The 15,860-nt window shown below is 36.3% G+C and overlaps 1 protein-coding gene across 1 annotated transcript in view; it reads right to left on the bottom strand.

The window, feature by feature from the left end:
- LOC105194711 (diacylglycerol O-acyltransferase 1) overlaps window positions 1-8,357 on the bottom strand; it is a 98,917-nt gene extending 90,560 nt beyond the window's left edge. Inside the window, exon 1 of the mRNA XM_026130798.2 lies at window positions 8,236-8,357. Within this exon, the coding sequence (XP_025986583.1) occupies window positions 8,236-8,357 (122 nt within the window). The remainder of the gene's footprint in view (window positions 1-8,235) is intronic.
- Between the last annotated feature and the right edge of the window lie 7,503 nt (window positions 8,358-15,860).

The raw sequence follows: 15,860 nt of genomic DNA on the forward strand, positions 1-15,860 counted from the left end.
TATTTTATCATTTTGTCATTACTTTAGCAAAAAATAATTATTTATAATATAATACAGCATAAAACGATCTTTATGTTTTTCTCATCTTTCTAATTTTTACATCATCATTTTATCGATGTGTAGTGTAATTTTCTATCGAATTGTAAAATATAAATCTGTGAAATATCATCCGGCATATCTCTCATTTTCGCGACGATTCAGCAAGAGCAAGAGCTCCGGCGGGCCAGCGACGTCGAGTTAGTGCGAAAAAACCGCAACCCTTCCTAATCCGGACACTCGTTCCGTCCCTTCCGCCGGCGTAATCGCCGCCATTGTTCTTCCGCCTGATTTCGCGCGCGAAATCCGCCACTGCCGCCTACAATCTTACCGTGGAAACGAGGCGGGAGACAGGAAAAAGAAAGAACGATAAAAATTGCGAGGTAGCAGCAGCGGCGCTGGGTGGAAAGGGTTGCGGGATTGACAGCACAATATCGTTAATCCTCATCCGTTTCGAAGGCGCTACGCAAGACGGTTCTCTGTGCTAGGTTTGCGAGAGATTAAAAGTTTTTGCCGAACTCGACGAAATGCAAAAAAGTAGCGACGGAGCGCGATGCGAGCGGGAGAGACGGTGAGTGAACGGGAAGCAAAAATTCGTCGCGGCACGCTGAACGTCAGGGCGAAAATTTGCCGCCCGCCGCGGGGATAACGCGTGGTTTCAGGGTTTATTAAGGGGCTTTTTGCCAGAGAACTGCGCCACCCGGTTGGAATATGGAGCGCACGTAGAGCTGACTCTGGAGTTAGTATCGGTGCACGCGATTATAACGCAGCCAACAGCCTGACGTAAATTAAAATCTTGGAAGTGAAATTCGCTTCAACGCCTCGCTAATCGTTAGAGAACGGTTTATCAAAGAGTTTCATCGAAGCTTCATTATCTCGGAGAATTGATATCCAGAAGAGTTTCTCAACATTTTAATTCGCGATGATAGCCCACCAGCAAACACTCATTTCTTTTTAATAACTTTCTGAATAACGTTTCGCAAGAGATTTACGATAGTTACATGCAAACTAGTTTGCGCAAACTCTCCAGATGTAGCATTTGAGTTGGCTAATCCTCTCTACCAGCACGCAAGGCGGAAGATCCCAATTTGTATCTTGTCTTTGGCGGTAATCGATTGTTGCTCCGCTGAGTGAGCGTTACAATACAGTTAAACAATGCATCAGTAAACTTAGCAATTCTCTTTAACGGCAGGACGCGAAGGAGCGCCGTCGAATCAGGTGGGCAAACACGTCGTCCCGAGTACTCCCGCGCCGAAATCGAGAACCAGGAGGGACGGGGGAGGAGATCGGAAACTCTCTGAAGTCAATCTCGAGCATTCTGGAAATACATTGTAAAGCAACCGGTCCCGTCCTTCTCGCGCTATGCCTTCTCTGTACTCCTCGTCGTTCCTCGCGCGCGCGCGGAAAGAAGAGGACGAGAATTCGATATTGCCCGGCTGCAAGGCTCGTACCCATCGCGCGTCTAATTGCAAACTCGTGAAAATAAGAGAAGCGCTCGACAAACACGCCGCGAGTAAATATAAAGATCGTTTGTTCGAGGATGGATTCGCCGGTATAAGGAGCGGGCCGGAAAGAATAAAGGAGGCGCGCGCGCGCCAAGATGGAAAAGAAGCTGCGACGCGGCAAGGCAAAAGAGACTCGCCATTTTCGAGAACAAGAAACTCTTGTTTGCAAGTCATTATACCGTGTTGGAGGGATAGTTTTTACTCTCTGTCTTTTCCTCTTTTCCCCGTCTTACCGAGCGATGCCGCGATGCAACGAACGGCATACCTACACGTGAAGAGCATACACGCGCGCGGAAAGAGGCAGATACAAGTTGGCGCGTAACAAAGTACGCGATATCGTATTTTGGGAACGCAGAGATAACATTGCATTTGTAATAACCAATTTCAATATCATACACTTTTATTTCATAAGAAATGTTCTTTCCTCATTCATCGAAAAATCTCTCATTAAAAGTCAATATTAGAGTAATATATATATATATATATATTGGTTTCATTTATTCGTTTTAATTATACTGATATTTCACTAGTTAAATCTGCCTTTGCAAATCTTCGATAATTATATTTTTTTTCCAATAATAGTAATTAATGAAACAAACTTACATAATAACAAATCATTTCTATATCAAAGATGTGCTATACTATTAAAAAAGTATTGCATCGAATTATCATTGTTCCACGTATAACAGAAAAATCACATTTAAAATACGTCAAATGTGACAATTAATTAACCATACATTTAATAAATGTTTCCGCGACATTAAATGTATTCTCTGTTCTACAATATATTGTGAACAAATCCAATACTTTGCATGGCAAGTAATTCAATCATGTAATATTTTATATACTTTCTCAATCGACTTTTATAATATACGAGAAAGATAAATATAGAGAAATAAATTGTGGTCATTATAATGTATGGCGTTTTACCTCTCATTGCATATAATTTGCGGCATTGTTCTACTAATGTGCATTGAGTAAATGGTTTTATGTCAATACAAAATCAAAATACTCTGATTAGCGATTTTGATTATTGCATATGTATTCTGTACTTTCAATTAAATCATAAATTTATTAGGTTCCATTAGAATGTTTCAATGAAATGTTTGATCAAGTAGTAAACATAACAAACGCGTTTTTGAACCTACATAAAACAAAAACTTGCGATACAAAGTCCATTTATGTAATAACAAGACATATTACAAAAAACACATGAAAAAGAGAAATAATGTTAAATTAATACTGTTGATAATATTTTAATACAATTACAATGTTATTTAAATAAATAATACATTCCTTTGCAATAAAAAATAAAACAAAATTTTAATAATGTTGAATATCAAAATATGGAAGTTAAAAAATATATAGACGTATTACTAATAAAATTTAGAAATAAAAATTCAAAACATGAAATTTTTCAATATTTTTTATTTTCTCCCTCATATATACGCGAGGTTTAATTAAATAATAATTTGAGTCCACATTTTTTTTCAATTTTTATTCAATTTTTTTAAAAACATTTCTCGTTCTGTAAAAGTTTAAAAAATCTATAGAAATAAAAAACGTTTATTAAAAAAGGGGTGAAGTAATGTAAATTATGATTTTATTTGAGAAGAATTGCTGATGTATGACGCGGAGTACTTAAATCATTGAATCTTAAAAATCTTAGCGACAATGTCGCATCAGAAAGATTTTGTTGAGTCACTCGAATTAACATTTTAATTAACGGCACAGGAAGATGGTGTTCCGGCGCGCATACTTCGCCACACATTCCACTCTATGGAACGTCAGCGGTTCCGGAAGCCACTGAAGAGTGACGACTATGTTGCAAAGGGGTTGCCGAGGAGTTAAAGCAAAATCTCGGTACGGTTCAGAGCTTAATTACGCGCGCCGGGGTGCACGGAGGCGTTTAAACTGTTTGTGCATTCGCGTGATCAGAAGTTTGTAACCTTGACCTACGATCTTGCGATAATCTAAATGATGGAAATGATATTCCGACTATGACATCATTAATCTATATAAGCCTATTCTGTAACTGTAGTAAGCATATTGCTTATAGAATCATAATATAAGATCAATAGATTGTTCATACAACATTTTTTATTGTGCTTTGATAGCGTAATTTATGTTGTTCTAAGCACTTTAAGTTTTATATTTTCTCAATAAAGCATTCTGTTCATTTATTCCAGAAATTAATCATCAGAAATATTGACTTTTGAATACAATGAAAATATAACGTGAATATTTGATCAAACTCAGGTTGGAAATATAAAACTTCTACGTTTCTCTTTACGACATCACTGACTATGTATAGTTATTTTATGGATATTATTTGAATAAAAGATTTCACAGAACAGTAACTTTATTTATTTGCGCTTTATCGATGTACTTTCCAAGCTTGTTGCTGATTTCAATATATTGAAAATAAATGTTTCATTACAACACTTTATAAAAATATTTATCTGTTCTAAGAGAGAAATAGTAACGCTGATACTTCCACTGTGATTTAATTCTCATTAAAATATCCTCTTCATACTCATCCATAATAGACGCGTGATAATTTATAGATTAACCATTAATTAATTATTAGGAAACCACAAAGGTTTAATAAGAATACCACGATTCTTTAAAAAAAAAAGTATTCAGTTAATATATCAGACAATCTCTGATATTAATTTCAAGGAATATTAATTAATTTTTCAGTAAAATTGGTTATATATTCGATCAGTATTAAACTGGATAGCCTTCGACTTCGTACGCATGCATTAGCGAGAATGAATATTATTAATGTTGGCTGTTAACATAATGTTGGGAATTGTGATACAAGTTGTCTTATTTTAAATGCAAAACTCAATTGAGAATTGAATCTTTATCCATTGCAAATCTATCACGCGTTTTATTAAATAATATACAGGATATAAAGTGAGATAGCTACTATTTATAAAGGGAATTAAATTGGCTGTATTTTTTGAACATTTAAAAATGGTTTTGTTTTAAACGGTGTTTAGATTTAAAACACTAATTTTCATTTCCGCCGATGTACTTAAATCAGGATTAAAATTAATCTTCATTGGCAGAAACGAGCATTAAACTTTTAAAACTGAATTTTTTTTATCAGCTTTAAATGTTTAAATCTAAGCACTGTTTAAAACTAAAAGATTTTTAAATGTTTAAACAGAGACATTAATAAAACATATTAATATTTAAAAAATCTTTTTTAAAACACTTCTTATTTAAGTGCATATATATAATACAATAAAAAATTGAAACCCTTCCCTAAAACACGATATTACATATTATATTACTAAATGGAATTGAATTATATTACAGTGTCACAGAAATCCTACATAGATCGTAAACGGTAATCTGCAATAAAATTTTCTCGGTCAAAACGAATGATTTCATATTATAATCTATCCTTTATTTAATATAATTTTTTTACGATTCTCTTGCGTGTCTTCAAACGCCATGACAGTTAAACTGGAGTATCTCGTGAGATTAAAATTGTACATTTCTTTCAAAAATATTCTCTTAGAAGTTCTTCAAATTCGATGATGCCAGGTCGTTAAAGATTGATTTACATTCCAAGTTGCAAGCATAATACAGTCAAAGTTCGACTTCGTTGATAGACACTTCGACAGAGTAGAATAGATGGTTTCGATCTGAAGCCCTGAAATAGCAAGGAGCGCGCATTAATTATACGCAATCGGGAAGAAACTTAACCCAGGTTGACGAATGAGATTTGTCCAAGACACTTGTTCGGACAAGTGTCTAAAACTTCGGAACACTTGCTTATACTAGGAATGATCGATATTCCTCGATATAGACATCCAATTTTACACCCTGTGGATTTCAACAAACTGTCACAACAATTTCAATGCGACGCTATTTCTTGCAGCGCCTCGAGGTCAATTGACTAATAAACAATTATTACTTACGAAGTCACGGTTAACCGACATTCAAGATAATAAGTACATACATAAGAATTAAACTGTGTATGTATGTGTACGAAGTGATTTTGCATAAAGCAAAGGTTGATAATGTTATTGTAAATTTCGAATTGTAAAGGAGCAGAATGTCGTTGCAGACACTTTATTTGTTATATTTTATATTGTAACTTTTTCGTATTAAAAAAATGTTTTTCATTTTGTATGAATTATATTATTTTATAATATCCATTAAAAAATCTAGATTATTCTGATATGCATGCAAAATTGTTAACTCTAAACTTTATATACGGAATTAAAATTTGATGTAATAAGAACTGATACCGATGACATTGTTCAAAAAATAAAACTCAATCTCTGTGTTATGCAAAAACACATAAATAACATCCTCGTGTCATATATTTTGTGTCAATATTTCTTTGGCACGTTACAAAAAGTCTATTAGAATAAAATGCATTTCACTTCCATAAACAAAACATCAAGATACGAGTATATCGAATGTGTGCGAAGCAACACATTCATTAGCGTTATATTACTGACATAATAAACGTACGTCACGACCAATCGTTAGTGTTTTACAATTCCTCGTTACGTAACATTGCAACTTTGCCACATCGACTGGTTGATGTAGAAATATAAGAACTTTGAAATGCAGAAAGAGAATCGTAGGTCATATTCAATAGACTCTGCACAATTCTAAACGATCCACATTGCCAGGAACGTTGCATCACGAATGGAACCGTGTGCAGCCGTGGGAACGCAAAAATTCTTGGGACAAGGAAAAAATAATTTTCTGGTACACAGCCATTCTTTTTTTCTCCGACCGGGCATGCATGTCCAGAGTTCATTATTTCGCGATATAGTACGGCGTGCCACCGATACACAGTTGAGCAGACCTTTCATGCTGTGCCAAAATTATAAAACTTGAAGATTAATCTTTATATGATTGTAGAAATGCCTATAAAAAGATTTTTAACTCGCTGATTTTAAATACGATATTAAAATTTAAAATAGTGGACATACAACATAACAATTTAGATTGTTCTAAACAAATTATTAAATATTGGTCGTAGAGGAAAACTAAAGTACGACAACTGATTTTGCGGAAATAGTTACAACAGAAATACGTAAAATTATTGTATTGTTTTTATTAATTTTATTGACCTAGAACGAGTTTTAATAACTTGTGATTTTTATTTTGTTTCTTGCATAATCGAAGCACGATATTAGAAAAAATTGTAAAAGTTTATTTTATAAACATGCTTGCAGACTCGATTGGCGCGCATAATCTGTTTCTCTTTACAGTCTACAGTTAATGATTTATTTATAATAATTTATTACAATATTAATTTTTGCATTCACAATGTTTCACAAATATTTTTGCATTCTCCCTCCAAACAACTGTTACCTCGACTGTTATTTTTTGCTAACTTTACATGGTTTAATGGAGTTTAATGGGTTAAAGAATAAAATTGAACTTTATTTGATCTTGATAGATCAAATTTTAGATCAAAAAATCGAATAATGATATCATGTCTATTGCTTAAAATGTTTAGATGCATTTATTGAAATGGGACATCCTGTATTTAATAAAAGACTTTTAAATAATAAACGAGAAGGCATCAAAAAAGCGCATGTCAGTTTTAAAGCAAATTATAGAATGTGCAATATCATCCTTTCCCAATACAATCGTGAAGTCTTGTGAAAGCCAAAGATAAATATGTAGCTAGAGAAAAATTAATATATTACGATGCTGATTTAATATTTAAATTTTACGATCGTATTACAATCTTTTAACATTGATAATCTTGCTTCTCTCATTTATAGATAACAGATCACAGATAAAAAAGATTATGCATAGACTGTGATTTGAGAAAATAAAATCTCAGATAAAGATATTTTATCGAAATAAGTTAAGGATATCAATTCTATACATTTTTTTTTACTTTCTGCGTGTATTAACAATATGTATTTATACCGTTATTAAAGTTTTATTTTTAGCTTTTGTTTAAGAAATATGATTCAAAAACAAAATAGGACAGCAGTATTGGCGACTTGACCATTTTACAATAACAACCGCGCTGTATCAATATTTTTGTCTAGCACTGTACATAGTCGAAAAAAAGTTTTTCTAGGTCAAAGTGCAAAACAGTTTCTTACCGAGTTTTTTTTTACTTAAAGTTTCTAGGTTTTTTTCTTTTGTCATTTTGTCATCTCTAATCTCAGCTCACTGTACTACGGTGCTATGAAATGAGCTGTAGGCTCGACTGCACACAAGACGTCGCGCGCCGTGCCGGGCGGCTGACCTCCGGCATCGATTACAGCAGACGTCGGAGAAGGACGCGGAACGCGGAATGGAGAGAGACAGAGCGCGCGTTTGTCAAGAATGGGGTATCCCCTCTCTCGTGGTTCCGCGCCAGATACGCTACGACGAAACAGGCATGCGCACGTTAAACGAAATGCGTCTGTTACGCCGTGCACCTCTCTCATCGGGGATTCGGGGCCCGTGACGAAAAATCTCGCGTCGTTGGCGTCATCGTTCTCGCCGTTGTCGCCGCACAAGTGTAACAATCCTCGTGAGCGCGTCTACGCCACGGCGATAACGGCCGTATAACCTCGTCGTGACGGAGGCGGATATCGCGATACGACGGCACGATAACGCGGAGGCTCGAGCGACGAGCTAGCGGCGGCAACGACGGCGGCGACGACGACGACGGAAGCGATCTGTGACAGTGCGTCGTACTCACGGCTTGTCAGGCTGCGACCTGCGGACCTTCTGCTCCGCCTTCCGGATCTCCTCCGCCCTCGTGACGCTCTTCGTCCTGCGCGATCGCACCCGAGAGTCACCGTGCTCGTGCTCGGCCGTCATGTCGTCGTGTCGACGCGCGCGACGACGTAGAGCATAGAAACACGCGTGTTTGTGAGCCTGGTACACACGGCGCGCCACGAGTCACGCACGTCGGCGCGGCGAGAGCAAAGAGAAAGATGGAGAGAAAGAGAGAGAGAGAGAGAGAGAATTCGCGGCACGAGAGTGAAAGCCAGCACACCGTTTCGTAACTGATGAGACACGCACTCGCGGCAACGACGGCAGCAACTGATATTGATAACGGGAGCTGCTGCTCCTCGCGACGTGCGTGACAAACGTGTCCGCCGAATGAAGTGCGAGCGACGTGAAGTTATCTCCGAACGACCGTGCGACCTTCACGACTCATACGCCCGTGATGCTTACGACTACGTGGTCGCGATGATACTATCGAAAGAGCGACTCTGTCTCTCTCTCTCTCTCTCTCTCTCTCTCTCTCTCTCTTCTCCCTCTAGTTGCCTGTTTTTCGTTTTCCGATGGATAACACTCGTCGTCGACAGACTCCGGCATCATTCGTTCACGTGTGCCTTTAAAAGCATCCACTAGTCACGTGTGCTTACACTTGCTCTCTGAAATCAGTTCGAGAGTGCACGAAGTACGCATTGAAGTTTGACGATTACAAATTTAAATTTGAAATTTGATTAATCAAATAATTTTATTTTTGACCCTATTCGTTCTAATTGCTTATTTTCAGTTCGCAATCCCCAATTTTCAACGTGTATACACAGAAAAATATTAATTTTACTGCTAAGAAAAGCAATTGCACAATTTACTTTGTTGTTTTAATAAGTGATGATTATCTTTAACAAAAAATATTTTCTTGCATTGTAAAATATATTCATCACAAATTAAAAAAAAACTTATATACCGAAAAAACATTCATACTCTTTCGAAAAATATAAAATTATAATTTGTATGTACTGCTGTAATTTTTCAAAAAAAATATGTGTGTGTAAACAAAAATTTGATTTCCTTATTTTATTTTATATATAGAATATTAAAAAAAGAACCAGCATTTATATAGTAGATAATACATATTGACAATGAGTAAAAAAATCTTAGTGGACGAAGGTCGAAAGCTAACCGTTTCTGAGATATAAATATTTTCGTATATTAGTATCATAAATAACCTACTGGCATAAATAACTTACATGTCGTATGCGATGTTTACCTAATGTTTATAAACCGCGTTTTGTATATTTTCATTCGATTTCTACTCATTCTTCAGAACAGATTTGACTGGAAACTATGTTAAGATTTTTTTTTACTCAATATATGTATACTGTTTATCATATAAATGCCGAATGGTTTTTTAAACATCCTGTATGTGATAAGCAATATAGAAGCTGATCAAAATTTTATTTTAATTTCATATTTTCGATTGAAATATTAAATTGCTAGAATTCAGAATATATTCTAAATAAATTTGATGTTTATGATAAACTTATAATAAATTTGTGAATATATAAACATATGAAATATTTGAAATAAGTAATATTTATTTACAATTCATTAATATTTATAATCTAACCATGCATTTTTCTGTGTGTATACAGAAGTTATATATTCTGAATAAATTTGATACTTATATATAAATATAATAAACTTATAGATTTGCTAATATATGAAATCTTCAAAATAAGTAATATTTATTTATAATAACAAGTATTTTTCTATGTAAACACAGAAGTTTATTTTAAATAAATATTACTTGTTTTCTAAATAATTAATGCGCCTATTAAAATTATTATCAAGAAAAGATTTTTTACAGGTAACTATTACTTAAAAGAAAAAATTAAAAATTGTGTAAACATTTTTTTAGCACGAGAATATTTTTCTGCATGTAGCCTGATACGAATTTTAGTAATTAAGCAATGATTGATTGGCAGGAAAATTGTTACGACGCTGTAAAATTATTTACTTATGTAATCATCATGAAAATGAACATTTATTAAAAAAAATTATTGTCAAGTTATTAATGAAAATTAATTGTACATACATTGTGATAGGTCTTCCTTTTGAATTAATGTAAAATTAATTTGAATTATTTTCTTTTAGTCTTAAGGTTTTTCGGTTAATATCTGCAATTAAAATAAATATCAAAACAGTCTATTATAATTTACGATTCAACTCCGATTTTATAGTTATACAACTTAACAGCTCTTTTTTCTCCTTTTGGATATTGATAAAAAATTGCTACGCACAACTTTACAAAGGTTGAAGCATGACACATGATATTTTTATTCATGATATAGAATAGTTTTTTTGCTGTAGAAAAAAACGATGTCTGACGTATATACGATCATTAAACGAATTTTAATGTATTCTTGAATAAATATGTATGTCTAGCTATATATATACCAATACTTCATATACTTGTCTATAAAAATTGCTATTCTAAAAGAAACTATTAATCACAAAACGGCATATTCCATCTCTGTCTGTTTGAATGAGAATCTCCATATCTTGTATTACAATGAAAACAAAGTCGATTCTAATTTCATCGACACATCATCCGACGCCTGTTTCGTATTACGATCCAATTACGATGAAAGTAGGTAGCGGGTCGTCGGTCATTCGTAAATCAAACATTTGATAGTGACACATCCCAAGCGATAAGGTCGCTCCCATCGACGACGAGGTAATCACTGTGTCGTCACTTCCATTAAGATTTCAGATAGCGTAGTACTGTCACCTCGCCACGGAACTTCGATTTCGACTAACTTCTAGCTCCGGATCTCCCGAAGTTCGGGGCAAATAAGGTCCGTGCCCGGGCGCGTGAGACAATTTCGCAAATGTTCGCTGGAATCGGTCGCTGGAAGGATGAAAGGTACCGTCAAGCCAAACGAGACGAGATACGTCGAGCTAATTAAAGTACACACGGCGCAGGGCGCTGAGACCGTAAAGATCCTTGGAAAATGTATGAGGGATCTACCCTCGTAGATTGCGGGCTTACCGAGCGGTGACGCGTATGAGTTTCCACGATCCGTTATATGGCGACGTGATGTGCTGCAAACTGTTTAGGCCGATTTTCCCCCGGAGTGGATCGAAATCCTTCACCTCTCGAAGGTGTTCTACACACCTAAGACGCTCCGCAAATTATTATTTTCTTTGCCGTTGTTTCGAACGGAACTTTGGTGCAAAGTGATTCTCAGATTTATTGACGTTGTCGTAAATCTGTGATAATAATAATTAACGAGAAAAATAAAACGTGCAATAATTGACAATGCCAGCAATATTAACAAAAATGTAAAAAGAAAACATACATATTCTTATTCCGTAAGAATTTTACTTATTCTTAGTTATTTTTTGCAATAAATTATTTACTAAGGTACTAGTAGCATTATTACTAAATTAACAATCAATTTAATTTGTCTTTATATATAGAATATAATAATACAATAAATAAACATGTAGAGTAATCTAAAGTAACAAAGATCCAGCCTCAACCATATTTGACGCTTCCTTAGTTACTTGTTTATTTATTCCTGTACAATATACAAAGGATTACAGAAATTGATCGATTTATTAATTCAAACTCAACTGGCTTTATATATTTTCACGTTTCCTGGCTTGTTAGTTCCAATCCAGTTGCAGAGCAAATACTAATCTTGTAGAGAACTTTAGTATTCCATCGACCGCAGAGCGGTAGCAAGCAAACATTCGCCCGATGGTAAACTACTTGACGTAATCCTCATGTACGGAAAAACAGAATAGTCGCATATTTACCCACACACCCTCTGCAAATTTACTCCAAGACTCACAGTTGAAAATCGCATTTGTATGAAACCTCGGTAGAGCGAATTGGCACGTACCGACGGTACAATCTAGCTTTCCATTTCGTATCGCTGACGGTCATCGAAGTTCCAGATTATTGTAAAATGTAAGCTCCTGTAAATGCGAGAGCCACTTTCCTTCTCGTAAGCGTTCGCCGTAGCTAAAGGCCATTTCCATTTCAGATCGACCGATCTTTGAACATTTACCCTCTACTATCAACGCATTCTTAATATCAAACTGTTACTTTATCACAACCCGATAGAGATAAGGCACGCGTTTACACATACTGATTAAACTTCCATCGTGATATTTAATCTTTTTCTCTTTCCTCGTTTCGAATGAATATTATCGTCAAAATGTAGCTGTTAATTCTGAAATATAATATTGCAAATAATGCATTTCTGTTGAAAGATGAAGTAAAGTAGCATAATATATTTTACCGTCTTCTACAATTATAGATTTAAGTTCTAGAGGATCGAAAGCTAATATATCGGCTTTTGACGATTTAAGTAAATTTTGCCTTATTTTGTATTTATGCATACACTTATACATTTAATACAAAGTAAATTGCCGTAACTTTATATTATGTTTTTTTTTTATTACTTCACTACATTTCAAATTTCGATATAATAATGTTTCTATAATTGCTTTTCATAAAATTTTTTAGTGCTGTTAAATAATTATTTTAGAAATGTATCACAATAAAAAAAAAAACAAAGCTCAAATACAGAAAAAAATTTTTTATATCCTTTCAGACTGGAAGCCGATATATCGGTTCTGGATCATCGCCATTTTTTTTCGTAGAACGCGGTACAATGACAATCAAGAAAATTCTAACACTGTAAAAGTCGTTTAAAAACTGCCGTTCCTCAGGAAATTAAATATTTTTCGGCCGATTATAATTTTGCTGCCTTCCATCCGGATATATAGCTGCTAATCCTTTTGTCAACTGATATAATATCAAATTAAATCTCGCGATATTAGAGCGACAATATGTGTTCAGACAACTCATTCCACAGGAATTTTGCAAACAATCCCACGCGGGTGAGGAGCGCTCTTGTCCGGAGAGACCGGAAACGGACCGGCGGCAGCGGCACGTAGCTGAGCTGCACATGGCACGTCTGCACTCGTTCGCTTTTCAACGCGAACTCGCGCATTCCGCGCGCGCGGCCGTTGGGATCGCAGTGGAGAAAATGCAGCTGGAGGAAAAGCGTGCAAGTCATTTGTGAACTCCCTTTACGGCCAACCGCAGGTATTACCTGGTACTATGACGAGCACGTTATGCCACATATGCAGTTACACGTCGCCTTGTAGACGTCTGCCCTAGCCAAATGCCGAAAGTTTAGGCGATTTGGGAGCATCGCTCTTTTGCTCATTTAGTGCTGTACTTACCTTTTTAACGGGTGTTTAAGACACCCGTGGGATAGGATATTTCGCTGACGTTGATTATAGCCAAGGTCTCATCGAAATTCATCATTCTCGAGCACCATGATTCTCTTATGCATGCTGCTTTACGTGTCGCACGAAATCGCCAAGGTTTTATTATCCAGCAATGAAACTCTCCCGGTAACGACTCTCGAATTGAAACTATCTGCTTTGAGAGCATGAAATAATCTATCATTAACAGCATCCACTTTATTGATGAAGTAATATTCATACCGAGTATTTGTGGAATTTCAAATGTGTTTTACACTTGTCACGTTAGATTATTTACATTCCTATAACGCTAATTATCTCAAAGAGATCATTTTATAATTCTATTCAATGACTCTCAAATTCCGCGGAATATTATCAAAATTGCAGATTGCGTAACTGCATGAAAAAGAAATTATATTAGATATTAAATTGTTTCATATCAACATGTGATTTGTGAATTTAAATTTGTATAAGTTTCAAACGGTGACAAACGGTGACAAATGTTGATTTAATTGGCTGTGGAAGTGTAGATTTAATAATTTATGAAACAAAAACCAATACAAAAATAAATTGTTACATTTTTCTATCTAATAATATTATAAAAGTATTAAATTAATTAATTTTTAGAGCATTGGCGTCTCTTTCTGTTTATTTAATAATTCTGGATTTGTCAATCTTTTTTCATAATTTTTATAAGCAATTGCAAAGAAGGTTTAAGCTTTGTGACAACATAAAATATAAAAATACGACAGAGTGTATTATACTATAAAAAATTCGCATTTACACACTCGACAGAGTCTACGAGAAATTCGAGTTCGCCAGTCCTCGACGTGCCATTCATAATTAAGTCCAGTTTAAGTAGATGAAGTATCTGAATGGTTTATAGAACTACACATTTATAGTAGAGTCACAGAGTTTATAGAATTGCTTATTTGTAGCTTTATCTGATGATAGATGCAATTTGAACGCGGGTCATTTAACAATGTATACGATCGTTGTCTGGACAAACGCGCGCGCGCGGGAAATGCACTTCGCTCTTAAAATACAACGTAATATATATTCCAAGAAAAAAATGGCGAGCATTACATCAATGTCTAGCGACTTTTGCGGAACATCAAGTCGCATTCCTTATTGTCTCGCGCTCGTGTGTCAGTCGTCTCCGGAAGAGACGACTGACTGAACTTTAACAGTCGGCTCCAAGAGTGAGCTCGGAAACTTTCGCAATATTGGTCGAACCGCCACCCGGGATTATTGCCCCCTTGTCCTGTAAACCACCCCCGAGGAGAATTCAGTCACCGGGATCCGGCACTTCGTATTCAGGCACCGCACACCCGAACGACGTGGTATCATCATCGCCTGCCCGCAGTCGCTCTCGAGATCACGAGCTGCGATTAGTACGTCGACGATTAAACTATCATAATCACGAGCGCAGGAAATAACGTCGTGCTTTTCGCCAAATGCCCGCTATCCATTACGGTCTCATTATGGTCCGTTTCGCAAAGTGGTAACGGCAAATATTGTCGGACATTAATAGTTGGAAATTATACGATAAACATGTCCAGCACACGCTTTTCCCGCAAATGAGACGTGAAAAGCCGCTCGATAAACTGATCACGATTGGGCGTCGCACCTGCCGGCTAATTTATTTAGTCTAGCCCAAAAGAGAGACAAGTTTCGACGTCGCCCATTGTGTATCGGCAGGTTTTCACCACGTTGAAATATCACTGGTGCGCCGGCGGGCATGGTCCGGCCTCTTCGAGCGAGCTCCCGCGGGCTCGAATTAATTTCACAGGGAAACGAACGGCGCGGCGGCATATACGTTCGAGTTAGGACGGCCCAGACGTCCTAGTTTATCAGGACACGTCGCCGACTGTCCCATTATTTACCATCGTTCAGATACTTCGCCTACTTAAACGGGACGCTTAATTAATGAATGGCACGTCGAGGACCGGCGAACTCGAACTCCCCGTGGATTTGTTTACGTGTGTCCTATCGGCTTTTTGTCGTCAGCCGAAGAGAGAACGGCCCATTTTCGGTTGATAAAGGTTCGCATAGGATGTTGCGCATTGCCGCCATAAATCTCGCGACGCATCGGTTCTTTAGTGCGCGCCGCGAGATAATGACGTTATATTGCCTCCGCCGGGAGTTTACGAAACTGTCGCAGTGTCTCGCTGAACTTTTCGCATCGATACGAATTGCGATCGGCGATAAGGCCAGTGAATAAATTTCGCACGCTGCGCCGTTGGTTTATTACGCGCACCGGGTCATCATTCCTGCCCAATGAATTCTTTTGTCGCTTCACACGTAAATTTCTAT

This window comes from Solenopsis invicta, chromosome 11 (assembly GCF_016802725.1).
Source record: "Solenopsis invicta isolate M01_SB chromosome 11, UNIL_Sinv_3.0, whole genome shotgun sequence".
NCBI lineage: Eukaryota > Metazoa > Arthropoda > Insecta > Hymenoptera > Formicidae > Solenopsis > Solenopsis invicta.